At 42.3% G+C, this 19,441-nt stretch overlaps 1 protein-coding gene across 1 annotated transcript in view; it reads right to left on the bottom strand.

The window, feature by feature from the left end:
• Positions 1–345: 345 nt before the first annotated feature.
• Ptger3 (prostaglandin E receptor 3) overlaps positions 346–19,441 on the bottom strand; it is a 59,689-nt gene continuing 40,593 nt past the window's right edge. The window contains exon 4 of the mRNA XM_036191396.1: positions 346–438. Coding sequence (XP_036047289.1) covers positions 346–438 — 93 coding nt within the window. The remainder of the gene's footprint in view (positions 439–19,441) is intronic.

Below are 19,441 nucleotides of genomic sequence, written 5' to 3'. Positions count from 1 at the left end.
TGTGTGTGTGTGTGTGTAGGTCAGTGGACAATCTTGAGTGCTGGTCATGACTTCTCCTTTTTGATTGAGACATTGTCTCTCATTGGCTAGCTGGCCAGTGAACTCCAGGGATTCCCCTGTCTCTTCCTCCCATCCCTTCATGACTGAGATTACAGGTGCACATCACACCTGGCCTTTGGTTCTGGGTGTTGAATGAAGGTCCTCATGCTTGAGGCAAGCACCTACAGACTGAGCCATCTCCTCAGCTCTTACATTTTGATTCTCAGAGATATTTTTGCTTTGGTATCAGTAGACAGACCTAAGCCAAGGACAAAGGCTTTTCTGTCAAGCAGGCAGCCTTTTATCTCACCTTTCCAGTTGGTCATTCCACATCAGAGCTGAGGAGCCTGGGCAGGGCAGGGAGGTGGAGCTGGAAGCATAGTTGGAGTGGTGCCTGATCTGTGAACAGACAGAGGTGTCAGAGGACAGAGCTACTGACTTTGGTTCTTTCCATCAGATGACGTTCCCTCAAACGTGTTGAAAGAAAACCAGTGCCCACACATTGACTCACACTGGTCATGGCAAAAGAAGAAATGTGCTTTAGATTATCTTCCCAAGACCAGCACACTCCTACCATCATGCTAAAAACTAGAGACTCGCATCTGCTTCCTCCATGTCCACATTTGAAATGACTTCTGTTTCTGGAGTGGTTACCTCAGCACTTGTTCAACCCTGAATAAAAATGCAATACAATGTTCTAAGGCCTGTCTTCTCTTTCCACTGTATAATTTTCATTACTTCTCATTACGCTTAGGAAAAGTCCAGAATTCTTAACTAGACATCAAAAACCCTGTTTGGTTTGGCCTCTAGCTGGAAGACTATCCTCATTTTAAACTTCCTCCTGTTCCTGCATCCTCAGTCCCCACTGGCCATCCTTGAGTGGTACAAATGGTGTCATGTTCTCTCCTCCCTCAGCTTCCTTGCCCTAGTTGGTTCATCCACGCCCCATTACCTGGCTAACTCCTACTCATCCTACATATCTCAATTTGAAGATTCCTTCCTTGTGGCACCCTGTAGGACTTTTCCCGTTATTTAATGCTTGCTGTTTGTCTCTTTAGGAATTCATTGTTGAACACCAATGAGCTTTATGAGTATGTGTTCAGTACTGTCCAGAGGAGAAGGTTCAGACAGAAGGGACCTGTCTGCTTTTATTTGCTGCTGTGTCTCTGACCTGCAGGCCATGACAGTATGGGTTTGTGGCTCCATTCCCTCAGTAGCAGTGCCCATGTGCACCCTGATTCATTAGACACTGCTGAGGAACTAAGAAAAGACTCCTCACTCTGAAAACATATTTCTCTTTAATATATTTATCAGTAATTTTCTTACAAGGAAAAGCAGAATGAAATAAAATTGCTGCAAGAAAAAAAATCCAGATAGAAATGAAGTTGTTTTGCTGCCCAGAGCACTGGTTTAGTCTCAATAAAGTCAAGACCAGCTAGGGCAGCACACCTGTAAAACATGTGATGTCACTTAGCCTGTCAGGTGAACTCTGAACCTTTCCACTCTGGCTATGTTAAGGACATGGATGAGTTCGTCAAGAACGTGAGTCTGGATACCAATGGCATGACATCTTTCTTACAATTACAGAGAAAACAGATTAGTGACATTTTTCATTCATTCACAACTCTGGGTCAGGAGTCAGACTAGGGAACAAGCAACATGTTTTCCCATTTCTTCTGCAAGGTCCTCAGATCTCCTTTTATTCATGTAGCCAAAGGAAGCCCTTCTGGCTGGGGTTCCGGTTTTAGCTGACCTCGATGATCTTCCTGTTGCCAGGAGAATAATGGGTGCTTGATTAGAGACCTGTTTCATGGTGTAAACACATTGAGCCTGCCACATTTGTTGACTACCATCCTAGCAGTGGACAAAGTTTCAGAATTTGGTATCTAACAGCAGGATGGGAACACTGCTGTGTGAGGCTGTGACAGTATGTACTAGTCCCTGCCCATCCACCCAGGCTCACAGCTTGTGCACCAAGCATGAACCAACACAAGCCACAGACTTGGAACAGTGAGGTATCAGTGTGAACACATCAATTGTAACATGTGCATCTCCTTGGTTAGGACAGCAATCATGGATGCTATGATGAGTGAGGGAGAATGGTTAAAAACTTCCACTTCTTCTCAATTCTGCTATAAACTTCCACAAAAAATAAGCCTGGCTTTGAAATGGTTCTATATTTGAATGATAGATGGTTTAACCTAATAAATGGTTTTTTTTTTCTGGTAATGGTTTATCACCCGTATTTTTCTCCTCTCAAACACACTCTCTATACCATTTCTAAGACAAATATCAGTAAGTCATAAAGATCTGTCAGTTTTTGTTGTAACCAGATAGAGATCTGAGATACCTAAGGTGCCACCAAGTGGCCCTGGCCATCCCTGCTCCATTCCCCCACCGTTGTAAGATTTGTGTATGAGCTGAGGATGAAGGATGTATCTTGGGAGAAACCAGGAAGGGAACAGCATGACAAAGACACCATCAGGGTTTGAAGCTCATCTGAGTCTCCTCTCCGACCTTTAGGACAGCTCTGGACTGTGAATGGTCCTCAAAGCTTGCCCCACATCGAGACAAAGGTTCTGGGCTTTTTTGCTCCCACACCCATCAGTATTTATGGTTCCCCTAGCTGTACCTGGCATGAAGCCTCTGAAAGTCACACTGTAGGCAGTTAGCAGTGACACATGGTGAGGCTCTGCAGCAACAGGAAAAACTCCAGAAAGGAAGTAAGCCATCAGCCAGCACCAGATGTACCCTGTAGCAGGTTATGCTTAGCTGCCAGTGGGAAGGCTGCCTGTTTTATGGATGGGGCACTCTGGGAAGGGTGTCTTGTGAAAAACAGCCTTCTTGGAACACTGAGATCCATTCCCCTCAGCTAGGGGTTAAGCTTTTAGACAATGTTGAGAAGCAGTATTTAAAAGTTCATTAGCACTTGGGAGGCAGAGGCTGGAGATCAGAAGTGCATAGCCAGTCTGGGATTTACTTAGGGTAGGGGAGAATTATAGGTGGAAACATTTGCTTGAAGCATACCCTACCACAGTGGTGCCAGACACTTGCTTTTAATATGATTCCATGTTGAACTCCTCAAATGCACTGCTCCCCACAGCACCTCCAAAATGGCACAGTCCTTCTAATAGGCCTCTTAGAGACCTCAACTCTCCACCATGGAGCTCAAGCTTTTGTGCTGACTTCTCAGAACTAAGCCCCTCACTCTGGCTTCCAGTAAGTTCATAGGATGACAAAGTCTTCCCCACACCATTAAATATAATCTGCCCATTTCTTTCTGAGTATGAGAGTGCAAAGGTTTCAGTAACCTTCGTGTAACTCATGAAGATATATCAAGGACATTTTAAATAATCCGGGTGAGACACTGAATACTATCCACCCATGTACATACAAGCAAGCGGCGGGGAGTAGGGATGGGGAGTGGGAATAGGGGTAGGGGTGGGGTGTGGGTCGGCTTCCCAGTGGCAACTGTGGCAAATGTGTCAACACACCAGTCCCTTGTGGACACCTTGACACAGCCAGTGCTGGGTCTCCTCTGTGGGTGGCCTATGGACCCTGTGGCTGCTGGAGGTTTGACTGAGGGTAATTGACACCTCTGTGGGCTGACCCCTGTGCCAGTCTGTCTGTGAGGTGCTGTAGTTAGAGTTCCCTGTCTGCACACACTCATCAGCTAACAGACTTATTCCATCCACTGCCTGGTCCTGGCAGCTCAGGGCCGGGACAGTATACACTGAGGGCTCAGGACTCTGAAGCTAGAGTTTTTCTCTCTGGGTCCTGCCAAGCCCCGGCAGTCCCGTAGCCCACTTATAAAATAAGCATACAGACACTTATGTTACTTAAACTGCTTGGCCATTAGCTCAGGCCTACCATTGTCTAGCTCTTACTCTTATACTCAGCCCATTTAATCTATATGTCACCACGTGTTCCGTGGCTTTACCTGCTGCCATTACATAATGCTCCCTGGACAGCAGGCTGGCGTTTCCTCCTCTCTGCCTTCCTGTTCTCTCAGTTTCCTCTCTGCGAGTCCCGCCTACACTTCTTGCCTGGCTACTGGCCAATCAGTGTTTTATTTATCAATCACTCATCCACAGCAAGACTCAGTCAGTATAAACATTAGCTTCATGTTTTGAAGAGCACTGAGAGGAAACTTGTAGAATTCCCTCCCATCCTCTCTAGTCACCTGTGTTCTTATATAGACATACTTATCCCATAGCTGTCAATCCCTCTTCTGTCTCCCGTTCACTGTTCCCTTTCAACCCATTCTGAATATGAATTATGCTCTTTGATTCCTTCCCTAAACAACAACCATAATTATAATGTACTTTTCCTCTGGCAAGCGTTGTTCAAACATTTTACCAATCTTAGTTCATTTAATTATCTCCATTTTCCCTTGAGATCAGAGGAAACCAAAACACAGATAAGTAGTAGCCCAGGGTCAGCTACAGGATGTGACAGAGTTTGATTCAAACTACACATGTATACATTACCGATGTATAGCTAATAATCATGGCTACATTGCTCCCACAAACTCCTATCACTGAATTTCACCCAATGTTAATAAAATTCAGTTTGTTAGTAACTTTAAGTATTTATTGTCATTTCTGGTACTGCAGTTGTCAAGCTAAGTATACTTGTTTTGTGGATTAAGCTCTAACATTTATAAATGTGGCTTTTCCTTTCTATATAGAAATAACAAAACTTTATTATGTGGAACTAACACATTGTTCTGATAAGGGAATAGAGTAAATTGTATTTAACATGACACTGAAAAGAGAAATTAACCATTTGATCAATTAATAATTAATAACTAAGGACAGGTCCTGGTCCCACAGCCTGGGTGCCTCCCAAACAGATCAAGCTATTCAATTGTCTCACTTATCCAGAGGGCCTGATCCAGCTGGGGTCTCCACAGCTATTGGTTCATAATTCATGTGCTTCCATTCGTTTGGCTATTTGTCCCTGTGCTTTCCTTGGGCTTACACAGGGACACTTTGCTCAGCCTGGAAGGAGGGGACTGGACCTGCCTGTACTAAATCCACCAGGTTTAAATGAATCCCCAGGGGAGTCTTGGCCTTGGAGGAGATGGGAATGGAAGGGAGGGGAGGGGGGAAGGTGGGGGTAGGGGCGGGATGGGGAAGGACAGGGGAACCCATGGCTGATGTGTAAAATTAAAACAGAAATATAATAAAAAATAGGTTACTGTTCAAAAAAATAATTAATAACTAAACATACATGATAGAGATAGAATTGAAAGGAAATGTAGATATTTTAGGATGTTGAAATGGGAATCCAAAACCCCCATGGCCAGTGGCTTTTCATAATCCAGACAATACTATGCAGACTATACTGCCTGATTGCTACCTTGAAGAAAGTTGGTATAACAAGAAATAGTAGAAAGGGGATCTGATTGCAGAAGAAGTCAGCACAATGGAGTCTGTCGTCGCCCAGTGTTGGCACTCACAGCCCATCCTGAGGGTGGGGCCACTCTTAGGCACAGGACTGACTACTCAAAACAGGGTGGTGATCTTGTGAGTAAACAAAACTGCATGTTTTAAAGCCAGAAGGAGCCTTGGGGATCATGGGACCCGAGTCATTTACACATGGGGATGTGAAGCCAAGTTGTTTTTTATGGTAACAAAGCTGGATTTTGGTAAAGTTTTGTCTGGAATCCAGTTTCCTCATTTTTGTCCCACATGAGGCCCAAGAATAGATTAGTAGATTTCATCTACTTATAAACAGCCCAGAGCATAAATTGTCCAGCAAAAAAAGAGAAAGGAGAGAGCAGAGGAGGGGAAGAGAGGAGGGGACGAGAGGAGGGAAGGAGAGGAGGGGAGGTAAAGGAGAAAGAACATGAATTCATGACCAGGATGAAAGCTGACAGGGGACCTGGCCAATGCTGCTTGTCATATGCCCCAGATGTTCATCAGTTTTCGTTTGTTGATGCCCTCTGGCACAGTACAACCTAATTACTCCAGGGTATTCGAATGAGTGGTCTTGTGTTTTTACCTAGCATCTGTAAGTAGAGACTAGCTCCATCACAGACTAATGTTGATCATGATGCTTCACTGAAGTAAGTGACTTATTCAAATCTAGATCAGAACCACAACCAGAAACCAGACCTTTGGGTCCTCATGTGCTATGCTGCTCTAGGAAGAGTTTAAGGTACTAGATTATTCTATAGTGAGAATAAGGACAGCAAGTCACCCCAGCAAAGGAACAGGCTCCAGACAGGTTTGTTGACTCAGTCCTGGTCTTTCTGGATTAAGGTATCATTCTGGCCCACCCTTCAGTGAAACCACTTCCAACCCCTAGAGCTTCCCTGCTCCTTCCTGTTCTTCTCAGAACCCAAGTCACCCTTAGAGGGAGGAAGGGCCTTGGCCCTGGCTAATGTAAGCCTGACTCCAGACAGATCAACATTTCTCTCCATCATGAAGCGTCTGAGAAGTCATAGCCTCTTTTCACTGGCTAAAATGCTTCCCTTGTGACTCCAGTATTTCTGCTTGAATCTGAGTGTATTCAATGGTATTCTGGGCTTTTCCAAAACACTAACATGTATTCTAAACAGAATAAATCATCATTACACTGCTCTTGCATTAACATGGTTTCATGGTGCCTTGAGAACTGAAGGGGATGTATAAAAGTGATTTAGGAGATTTGGGGTTTCCTGAGGTATGGAAAAAAGTGTTGGGAGGAGGACTGCATAAGAAGGGCTAAGTTCTTAAAGGCATAGTAACAGGCCTGAGCCAACACTGCCTGCCACAGGAGGCATTTCATAGTGTGCTAAGACTGAGTGATGTGGATGGTGTCTGGTGAAGCACAACACCTCCCCTCTGTGTGTGCCCAAGACTTTCATGCACATTTTGAGGGTCACATGTAATAATTATCTGTCAAAGCCTGAGAAGGAAGAAATTCCAAGAAATTCCAGGAGGCAAGAATCTAACACAGCTGACAAGACCAGATTTCCTCTCTTGAAGATCTGAGCCTGGAAGGGTACTGTCATAGTTTGGATGTGAAATGTCTATCTGGGACTCAGATGTTAGAATCTTTGGTCCCGGCATTGGTTTTGGGAGCCTGATGAACCTTTAGGAGGAAGGCATGGCTGGCATGGGCAGGTCATGGAGGTAGGTGTCAAGGTTTCCTGTCCTCTCAAACCATGAACCCAAACTACTCCTTTCCATGAGCTGCTTTCTGTTAGGTTTTGGTCACAAAACAAGTGAAGTAACTAGTGAGAGTGCCTGAGATTCACAGCCTGGCTGTCAACTTTATGAGTTACTTTTCTTGGCAAACCAGGAAGTAGAGGGCTCAGGCTGGAAATGGGGACACGCCCTGTTGGCCCAACAGCTCTAGTCTGCAAGTAGGTACCAGGCCCAAAAGGTTATATATTCTTCTATAACAGAACCACAAATCAGGGACCACTTCTTCAAATACGGGAGCTGTTTGGGATACTTCCCATTCAATAACATTCACTTAAATGGAAAAATATTTTTAAAAGGAAATAATTTTTTTGTAAAAGATAGCTAAAAAAGAAGTTGTACAGATTAAAAAAATCGGAAAGGTTTTGGTGACAACACAAATACTCCCATATCTTTAAATAAATCTACAATTACATGAAATATATTAGGAAAAATTGCTTTCTGGGATTGCCAAAAATACTGTCCCCTAACATGGAATTCTATTTCTCTGCTAAAGGGACATAGGATAAGATGACTCCTAAGGACATTCTGCTATACTTGTAGATCAGTGTCTTACTTAGACATCATCAGTCTCCTATAGTATTTGGTAATTAATACAGAGACCCACAAAGTGTGCACAGAGGGAGAGACTCTGGAGCATCTGGCCCTAAATAGCATGTCTTCAGCAAACTTCTCCTCTTACGGATCAAGGATCCATACAGAAGAGGAGGGAGAAAGACCAAAGAGCCAGAGATGATGGGTGACGCCAAAGACACAACAGGACTGACACATACATGAACTAACAGAGAGACTGTGGCAGCACATACAGGGCCTGCAAAGGTTCGAGCCAGACGGGGTGAGCCAGACGGGGTGCACTAGACAGGGTGCCAGCGCTGAAGGAGGAAGTGGACATGAGCACTCATGCTTAACCAAGAGCCTATCTCTAACTGACAACTGCTTGCAAAGGAAAAATAAATTAACTTCCTCCTGTGGAGTCTCACAGGGTATATAAACCACATTTAAGAGTAGCCCTCATGTCAGCAGTAGACACCAATATAAAACTAACTCCATTTTTTTTTTAAATTTTGTCTTATGGTGCTTTGTTTGGACATTTTTGGGGGGTCTTACTGGTCTTTTGCTTTTATGTTTTCCAATCTTGTGTTTCTATGGGTTTTGTTTTTTGTGTGTTTCCTGTTTTTGCTTTTTAAATTCTGTTTTGTTTGTCTGCTTATTTGTTTTCTAAAGAGAGAGAGAGAGAAAGAAAAGGCATGGAGTTGGGTGGGTGGGTAGGATCTGGGAGAAGCTGGGTGAGGAGAAAACATGATTAGAATATACTATATGGAACATTTTTTCAATAAAAAAAAAGAAGAATTATTGTTCCCTGCTCTCCCACATGTAAACACTTTTGGATTGTAATCAGTGGGAAATGAGAAAGTGAGTGCAGTTGGTGTGGGAAGGGAGAGATTGCAGAAGACCTGCTCATGATTCAAGGAGATCATGATGAGTGACAAGCAGGGCAATGATGTCCTCCATTCAGTATGGGTGCCTCAACATCAAACTACATGAGTGTGAGGGGGAGGCAAGAACAGGGACCCAAAGAGGAGGAAGGAAGGGTCTAAGCCATTGAGGACACACAGCAAGGTGTCTTGGCACATGTGTGTGTGATGTAAAGGGGAAGCTGGTGAGGAAGTTCTTATTTCTTCTGGCTTCCTTGGACTCCTGTGGGATTAAGGGAAGGGGCAGAAAGCTGGTTGATAGAGAGACCAGCATAGAGATGCTGCAGTTAGGGTCAAGGACTTGTCCTAGCAGAGGCTGTAGTTACTACAGGTGAAGAACCCAAAGCAGTACCTAGATTCTAGAAGGAAATGACCATGCCTGTACTGTCTTCTATGCTAGAAGGAGGATAGTAGTTGGGGCTGAGTCCTCAAGACCAGGGACTCCAGATGTGTGAGGAAGTATCCCTCAGTTTACCAGCAACTCCCTTGTTTTCACAAACAGGAATTACCTGTAGGTAGGTTGTGCTGGTCTGATTAGCTGCATCCAGTCTACATGTGTGTAGCTTTCTCTCTTATACCAGGTAGTGTAGAGTAAGTAATAGCCTGCTCCTTCACACTGGTAATATCTAGTAAAGAAAGGGAAGAATGGGAGAAACAGGAAGAGAGAGGAGACAGTACCTTCAACTATAAGTTTGGGAACCCACTGTGCTGCTTTCCTGCCTCCTGGGCCCTACCATATCAGCAGAGAACAAGGATTAGTGGTGATTAGTGGTGATGCTGTGTTCTACACAACAAACATTAAAACAGACATTTAAAAATTCCTAAAATCACACAAATTTTATAATTAGTGTTGTTACAGTCATAGTAAACTCTAAGTTGTGGAAGATGCATGCATCACCCTGCCTCCCTCAGTTAGCAAAAAAAGGGAGAAACAGATGCCATCAACTCTGATTACTTATATACAGCAACTGCCCTTACAAATATGTGAACATTGGCCTTTCCGCACCAACCTCATGCATCACAAAAATGATTAGAAAGAAATCCAAAACAAAATGGAAATTTTTCTGCCCTAAATGGAAAATTTAAAAGGCCATCCTAATTCCAAATAAACTAGGAATGTAGATATAAAGACAAATTAAGTCTGACAGAAGGTATACATTCTGCTTTTTTTTTAAATCAATTGTCATCCAAGAATTGATTGAGGATCGCATTGCAATTTCCTATGGCAAACAGATCACAGGAAATTCAGTTCAAACAAAAAGTAAACAAAAAGTAAGAGTTGAAGGCTCTTACTTATCACCAAGTCAGTAGCTGAGGGAAGATTAAAGGCTGCTGTGAATGTGGTAATGTGTGAGAGCCATCAATTTCATAATAAATCAGTCCTTACGTTTAGGTCGGAGAAGGTTTGATTAATACCTAGGCACTTCTGTATGCTGGAGGGTTTGCACTGCTGTCTGCAAAATATTTCCACTGAAGAAGTGACTCCCTGTGCCTCCCGTTATGCATCACAATCACCCACAGCCATTCAACCAGATTAAGTTGACCCACTGGGGACAACGTGTGGATCCCAGCAGATGCTCTCTTTTATGCACAAGACAAATTACTTCAGCCTCATGATGAAGGTCAACTCAATCAGCTCTTGCTGATAATGTATTTTATGCAAAAGATGTTGTTGAGGATGTAAAAACATCTTGACTCAATAACAAGAAAATTGCTATAAACTGTACATGATTTAAAGTGATCATTATGCAATATACATCCTGTGGGTTGAATGGTTATGATGATTCTAAACTTGGTGCACCTCCTTTTCTCTAGGGTGACAGAGTCAGCCAAAGAATGGCCAACACAACATCAGCTCTAGCTTGGATGTCTGGAATCTGGCCCAGAAGAGTAATTACTCAGATTTAAATACAAAACAATGCAGTACATCATCATTGCCTGGCATATCTTAGTCTGGATGTCACAATAACTGTAATCCTCAGGCAGAGTCTGAGCAGATTCTTTGACATTATATAACTCACACAGAGAACAGACATCACAGGGCCACTCCCAATCCCAGCACAGTATGTAGGGATTGTGGCTCCTGTAACTACTCTCCCCTTCTTTATAGTAGAGCCCATTACTAGCTGGACACCAATTGACATACTGCATTCCCAGATCTCTCTGTGTTAGGTGTGGCAATGTGAGGAAATTCTGGCCAATGATATGTAAGCAGAAGTGGTGAGACTTCTGCAAAATCTTAAAGAGAAGAGCATGCTTTGCTTTACTTCCTCCTCCCCACAAGAAAGTAGACTGATGGCTGGCACTCAAGCACTTGTATTGGACCCTGAGGCAGTGAATGAGAGTGGTGCTGGAAATAGCTTTCATCTTTGAAGATCAGGGGACGGCCAGATCAGTCCTGGGCTGTGTATAACCGGCATTTATCTGTGCATCAGGGAAACGTATTTCAGTCATTTTTTCTTTCCTCTCTCACTTTTATAAATTTGTAGAGAAGTTTTGTTTGTAGGATGTGTTTTTAAGAGTAGTGTGTGTGTAACTATCTAAACTGAGATAGTATGGTTGGCAACAAACAGTTGTCTCACACAATCATTTATTTAGACAATGGAAAAATTAGCTAATTTTGAAATTACTTAATTGAAATATGCGACTTAGTGATTGAAATCTAAATGCCAAACACAAAAAATTCCTTTCAACTCAGATCAAATATCCAGGCATTTCAGAGAATGGAACTCATTTTGTAGCATTGAGTAATTACCAACTGTTATTAAAAAGATCTAGACCTACAAAATACTGAAGGATCTTCTGTTGCCAGTGAATGGATTTGAACTACTGAAACCATTGATAGGTACCACCCACACAGTCCTTTGTTCATGAAGAGTTTGCCTCTAGCAGAACAAGACATGATGCAATTTCCCTCCACAGACAGTGAAGGTAAGAAGAAAATCTGACTCAATGGGAAGTAGAATCTTGAAGTCTATGATGGAGACCTCTGGTTGATTTCAGGGGCTCCCTTCCAACAGGCACCTAGGTGGCCCAACTACCTTGGAATTGACCTTAATTATGAAAGTCACCTAACAAACTCTACTTAACCCCCCTATCTAATCACTCATACACACACACACACACATACACACACACACACACACACACACACACACACACACACACACACACATAAAGACATACAAACATGTACACAGACACACACAGAGGCACACACACAGATACACACAAACATGAGAACTCACATACACAGACACAAAAGGACATACAGACACATAGATATATATGTACACAGCTATAGACACAGACACACAGAGAGGCACACACACATAGATACACACAGACAAGTGCACACACACAGACACATAGAAACACATACATACATACATACATACATACATACATACATACATACATACATACACAGACACAAACAAAGGGACACACACACACACTCCCCTCTCCAATATGACTTAGGAAAACTCAACTCTAAAAAACACAAGCTTGCCACAATCCTATAGATAGCTTAGGTACAGCACCCTTCACCTGGGAATTTCTAGTGCCCCATCCAGCTGCAGAAGTCTGTGTTTAACCCTGTGGACATACCCCACAGCAAGATCCTAAGTTCTGTCCTCCTCTTTACACTACACTGAAGTGAAAAAGATCTAGAGTCCTCAGAAAAGAGACAACTTTTCAGTGAGTCACGAAACTTGCTTCATTTTTTTCACCAGTTTCCCACCAGGGCTCAGATAAAAGATGAAGTTCACCCTGCACAGTGGATCAGCCTTGTCTGTCCTTGCTTCACTAAGGTATACCAGAGGCCCCCAAATTGAATACTTTCCTCTTCTAACATTGAATGTGGATGATAGCTCTGGATATACTTTTTCTTTCCCAAACCAAATATTCTTTAAGATCCCCACTCTTCCTTTCTCCATAGTGGCACACATCTTGAATTTACTTGGTTTCTGATATCATTACTGTATTTTTGCCTTGCTTGTGTCAAGCTCACCTGTGTGTTGCTGACAGTCCTTCTTAAAGGGAAACTCCAAGGAGCACAAGGGAAGTCTGTTATATAAAGTGATATGTGGGCAGGAGACCCCTATGCTAACCTGTTCTCTGGGGAATCTACTATGTGCTGAAGAGTGAACTGGTAATATTTTGTGCAGCTAGGCTATGGCATCAGCCATGTCCGACTTTTCATGGCCACAGCCCCTGTATAAGGTCAAGGCTGAGGAGTACAGGAAAGCCTGTGGCTGAGGACTAAGGGGGGTGGGCTGTTCAGGTGGCTTCCAGGCTTTGCAATATGGTGCAGGTTACCTCTATGTTTTGTAGAGTAGTATGTGGGAGGCAGCATGGCACCCAGTGTGAACTGGACCTGTAAATAAAGGACGAAGATCCAGGAACTGATGGGAGCCATTATCAACAGAATCAGGAAACCCCTCAGAAGTGTCTGCCTATCACAGCCTCGCCACATGGGTATTTTTGTAAAGGGCTCTTGGTTCCTGGAAGGGAAATGATTTCTCAACCCTTATCAGACCTGTCTTCACACCTGGGTGACTGTGTGGGTGAGAAGCAAGGATACTGAGTTCAGAGCTCAGTGGGCAGAGACAGTGTAGCCAAGGTTCTGGCTCACCACCAGCACCCTTCTTTTCCTGTCTGGGCACTCTCCTGTTAGTTATCTTCTTCCCAACTGAGGCTGTCTTAGGGACACTGAGTCAGTCCTGACAGCGTTCTCCCCTAACCCTAACTCAAAAATGTGATTTGAGGGTTTGAGCACAGCTGTGCTCAGTGAGCTATGCTCATTCAATTTAAACTTCTATCACTGGCAGTGCTATGAGCAGGACTGGAATATGGGGAGGGGGCAGCCATACCATTGGGGGTCTGTTGTTATGACTCATAGCTGTTCTTCTTAGCAGTTACTTGTTGAATAGGCTAGGATTCTTCTCAGCACTAGTAACTGCTGTGAACTCTAATTTTTTCTGCTAAGCATCTCAAATATTCTTGTACTTATCGATGGGTAACACTATGTGATCCTTCGATTCAGTGAAATTTTCTCTATCTGCTAAGGATTTCTACTTTAAAGTCATCACTGACATAGAGGTTGGGGGTGTGGGGAGGAGAGAAAGGATGACAGGCCTGTACAGCAAACATAAAGATGTGGTTTGTCATTCGAGAGGCTAGAGAGAGGTAGGTGAGAGGCAGGTACAGCTGTGGTATGCATGTGAGAGAAAGCATCACAGTCATAACTAAGGGACTGAGCACAGAGGGGAGAGCCAGTGACTCTGACTCTGAAGGAAGAGAACTCTTAGCCTAAGCATTGATGACCTGTGTCTTCATGAAAAAGGAAAGTCTCCAGTGGAGGGGAACATGTAAACAAAGGAACATTGAGTTTGCTAAGATTCTAGAGAGCTTGGGACCCCTACTTCTGGACACCCCAGGAATGGGAGGTTGAGCCCAAGTCCTGGTAGCTTTGGATAAAATACAACATTCCAGTTTGGGGAAACAACTAATGCTTTTGAGAGAACTACTATCTCTTCTCTTCAGGTGAGAAAATGAGGCTTAGAGGGGAGAGACACTCGCTCTAGCAAATGGGGAGAGGCATTTGAGGAGAGTCTGATTCACTTCACCCTCTGTTGGTGGGATTTTCCTTTATAACTGATTTACTTTAATAGGCAAGTAATAATGTTACATATGTATGGTATATTCAGTGGATTGATATATTAGTCTTCCTCTTAATTTATTTCTCTCTAAAATTCAGAATAATTTTTCTATTTACCTAAAACATCTGATGAAATGAAATTATAGATGTTTAAATATCTTAAAACTATGACCATGAATGATTAGTATCTTGTTATTTCACTATTATCATAATTCATAATTCAGTAACATTACTCCTGAAATTACCATGAGGGCATTTCAGCAAAGGTATTGGTGTTATTTAGTGTGAACGCTGGTCATAATGAATAGGGGTCTTACCATGCTTCCCATATGTACTAGCTCATTCTTTTGACAACCTTGGGAAATAGATTATTATCTTTAACACATAAACACAAGTGGAGGCTGACACCTGCCCAGTCACACTATATATCAACCACTGGTACTATGAAGACTGCTGGGAGAAAAGTCATTAGCAGTGTTACCTGGATGTAGACCCTGTAGCTAAAACAATGACTGGTGTGGCAAGATGTGCCCGTAGACACACGAATCTCATGGGAGTAAACAAATACATCCTGACTGGATTTAAGATCCTCTCTGTGGGTACTGCAAATCTGGTCAAGAACCTATGGCTCAGGGGCTCACAGGCTCCAGGGTTGAATCTACTATGATTATTCTGGTAAACAGGCATAACATCAAACTGCCCTCTAAATTCTCACCTCTCTGCCCACAGATTAGTGCAGCCCACAGACATCATCATCTCTGTGCAGTAGATGGTGGTTTGTGGAGGTCCATAAAGGTTTCCTAGTGAGATCTTCATCCAGCAGGACTGTATTAGAGGATTGCTTGACCACATGTGTGGTTACCAGGTGATTGGAAAGGGTCTGCACTTGGCTGAGCTAGGGGGAGGTCTTGTGCTCCATCACTTGGCATTCCTATAAATAGCCCTTTAGAAGAAACAGGAGGGGCTGGTAGATTAGGATTCAGGCCCTCTTGAGGCTGTCCTGTGTTTCTGTTTCTCTCCCCTCTATCCTTCTATCCCTCTTGTCACAAGAGTACCCTGTCATAAAATGTGGGGGCCAGTCTCCCAGCTGGCCTCCCACAGTGGTTAACACAAAAACTCAAATCAAAGTACAGAGAATCAGCATCTATTGGATGCTTAGCCACAAATGGAACATCTATACACATACTCCTCTCAGGCTCAGGGGACCACCTGGGAAAAGAGAGCAGAAAGACTGAATCAGAACCATTGTTCTCATGAACCCTCAGCAGCTGTGGTTGCCTGAACAAGATCTACACAAGATCTACCCAGCTAATATTATAGCATGGACTGAGAAATGGTTCATGAATCCACACACCTGTTGGATAGTGTGTGTGTGTGTGTGTATGTGTGTGTGTGTGTGTGTGTGTGTGTGTGTGTGTGTGTGTGTGTTTGTGTGTGTATGTGTGTGTTATGAAGTTTGGAAGGAGTGAGAGTATGAGTGCTTGATCTTGGAGGAGTTAGAGGGAATAGGGTGATTATAATGAAAATATATTGTGTACATGAATGATCCTGAAAGAATTAATAACAAATAGTACATTTATTTTAAAAAAAATCCCTCATATGCATGTGCCAATACATCAGCCTTTCTACAGGTGACCCTTTGCTTTCTTTGCTGATGTTAGGACCTCACAGAGTGCATGGCATACTGCATGAAGATGCTGTCTTTAGGGAATGCTTAGTGACACCACAGACATCAACACTTAGGGCAGCCATCAGCACCAGATTCTGTGGTGTAATGAAGTGTTGAATAGTTAAGTAGAATTGCTTCTGAGGCTTGACTAATCTGAAAATAAGGGCTTATTTCACCTCTGTAAGTATGAGGATCTCAGTTCAGTCTCAGGGCTCACATGAAAGAGCTGATGGCATGCACCTTTAATCCCAGCACTTGGGGAGGTAGAGATAGGCAGATCCTAGCCAAATCAGCAAGATCCATGCCAAGTGAAAGACCTTCTATCAAAACCAAAGTGGACAACATCTGAAGATAACAGCTGAAGTTGCACATGCCGATATATGTGAATGCATACCTCACACAGATGCAACAGGATATATGCACATGCACACCCACATATGCACAGAAAGAGAACAATCCTATTGCTGATTTGAAAAACAAAGACAAAAACCCACTCTGATTATGTAAAGGTATCAGTTCCTTATATTATTTCAAACTTCCAGTGCTTCCCCAAAGATCTAAATCTAATGATTCATATCTTTCTATATTTAAAACCTATTTCTCTTTTTTCTTATTTTTCAAACTTTAAAAACACTTCACAGACTTGATAATACTGTACAAAAATTTGGTGAGAAATGTTCCCAATGAGTTTATTCTATTAACTATATGAATAACATCTATAATAAAAATGATCAGGATAGATAATTAGCTGAGTAGGACCAAGTCCATATTGTTATGGGCATTTTTTAGGGAAGATGATTTATTCCTGAAATTGATGATCACTAGATTTTCTCATTTAACTGCTGGAAAATAATCATTATGGATCTTCAAAATTTTTTCTTTCCCGTTTGTATGAATGAAGTTTTCAAACAATACTACAAACTGGATAAACAAACATAGCCACCTGGCTAGACTAGCTTTGAGATTTGGCCCCAATACAATGAGTTTAGCATTACACAGAGCAGAAGTTGTGCCTTGAGTGAAGAGGTTTGTTGAAAAGCACTGCTAAGTTCAACAATTAAACTCTGATAAATCTTTTTCACTCACACCAATTTAGATTTGGTAACCAGCTTGTCTCATAGGATCCCAGAGTTTTGAGTTGGAAGAAACCTTAAAGAAGTACTTACATCCCATCCTAAATCCCCTCTATTTGCCAGGTGTTTGCAGGACTCAGATAGGTCAGTGGCTCACTATGTCTTCAGGTGTGTCCTTGGGTGGGCCACACTGGTATGGATTTTTCCTTTTCTTTTCTTTTAGTATCAAGACAAACTGTCTCTGTAGCTCCTTTCCATCTTGGTGTTGAAATACACCTGATTCTATATGACACTCCTCAAATACACAGAGACTCCATCCTGGCTCTTAGATACAGCCAGGCTTGAGGCGAAACTTTCTCTTTTTTCTTTTTTTGTTTTTTCAAGACAGGGTTTCTCTGTGTAGCTTTGTGCCTTTTCCTGGATCTCACTCTGTAGATCAGGCTGGCCTTGAACTCACAAAGATCTGCCTGGCTCTGCCTACCAAGTGCTGTGATTAAAGGTGTGTGCCACCACTGCCCAGCTGAGGAGATACTTTCAAAGACTAGCATTTCAAAAGGATGATGTTGATGGCTTGCTCTGAATGGTATCATATAATTTTCCTCTGCTCTGTGCTTTTCTCCAGTGTTGGAATTTCACACATGAATATATATTGTAAATGTAATAAAAAGTATATATAAAACTATTTATATGTTGGGAAAATATTTAAGCTCTAAGTATAATGAATACAAACTGAAACTGTTTTTGAAGAATCAGCCAATCTTAAATCTGGAATGTGTGATGGCAAAGTTTGGTTCCCTGGGATGTAGTCCCACATTAACAATGTTCATTAAAGATATATGGAGAGTAAAGAAATCAAACAATCATTTATTAAATTGGTAATCCAAACCTACACAAACCAGATATCCCCATATATATATCCCTTCCTTGTACAGAATCAAAACCAGGGCAGAAATGGGGTCTTCAGGACCAAAGGACTGTTTAGAATCCAAGCACTAAGAGCAATGTGATTGTTTCTGTCATAATCAAACCCATTTAATAACCTCCTACATTTTTTTCAAATGCAATATAGTCCAAAATTCTTTGATAGATCTATTTGCTAATTACTCCACACCTAGACACACGCACACCTGCGCGCGCATGTGCGCGCGCGCACACACACACACACACACACACACACACACACACACACACAAATAATGATCTTATGTGCATATACAGATTACTTTGTCCTCATCTTGATAGGTCTGTTGGTGATTTTATACATGAAATAATGGTGACAATTAGAATGTATAAATACTTTATGAAGAAGCCAACATGTGTGCCAACAGATTTGCCTCTCCAAAATACTCACAGTCCTATAAACTAGAATTTATGAACCTAGTAGTTCTTGGCAGGAGAGGAGGTTGAGGTGTGTGTAGGGGTGTCATGCCAGTCTACCTAGCTATTATTGAGAAAAGGTGAACCAACCTGACAGGAGAGACCAGTGTATCTCAGATGGGAAGGGCCAACTTGAGTTCTGCAATGGGAAGCTGATACCGGGACTTCTCAAATGACCATTTTTGAATTGCTACATAGTTTCTTATCTCACAAAGACAGATTGAAATTAATTATAGACCAAGCATGGTGGTTCAGCACTTAGGAGGCTGAGGTGGGAGGGTCACCAGTACCAGTCAGCCTGGTCTAGATAGCAATGGACTGTTAAATAAAATAAAATAAAGATATCAAATATGCATGTTTTGATGTTTTCTATAATTTCTCCTACTTCCTATAGAGCTGGTCTACATCCTTCCTCTCCTCTCTTATCCTGAGGTGGGCTGTTAGGACAGATTTTATATAGTGGTGAACACATTTAGCTTCATGTGAAGACCGGACCACTTGTCTTCTAAGCTTTGCTTCAATATCAATAAACTACAAAAATGAAACAACTCTACTATGCACTTATGTTGTAATTATTTAATGAAATTCTTACAATAAATGTGTTCTTATATAAAATGGTTACATCCACTTATAGCTAAATTCAAGATTAGAAAAGATGACATTTGATTAAGATCACTCAATAAGTAATCAATGAGTAAACTAACAGAGCTAATTTTATGATCCAGGGTCTCAAATTCATTACATGTTTAGGTATCTGAAAACAATAGCAAGACATGAGCCCTGGAATTAGGACATCTTTCTCCACACAACTGTGAGGTGTGAAGGATTTCTCACATTCCTCTACCACAGCTGTCTCTCCTCTCACTGCTGCTAATGCAGCAGCACTCCTTCCAAACTGGAGTCTCCTCACTCTTTTGAAAGATTTATAATGCTTTCTTTTACTACCATGG

This window comes from Onychomys torridus, chromosome 6, assembly GCF_903995425.1.
Source record: "Onychomys torridus chromosome 6, mOncTor1.1, whole genome shotgun sequence".
NCBI classification, from domain to species: Eukaryota; Metazoa; Chordata; class Mammalia; order Rodentia; family Cricetidae; genus Onychomys; species Onychomys torridus.
Note: the sequence above shows the minus strand (reverse complement) of the source record. Positions and strands in the feature narration are given on the sequence as shown.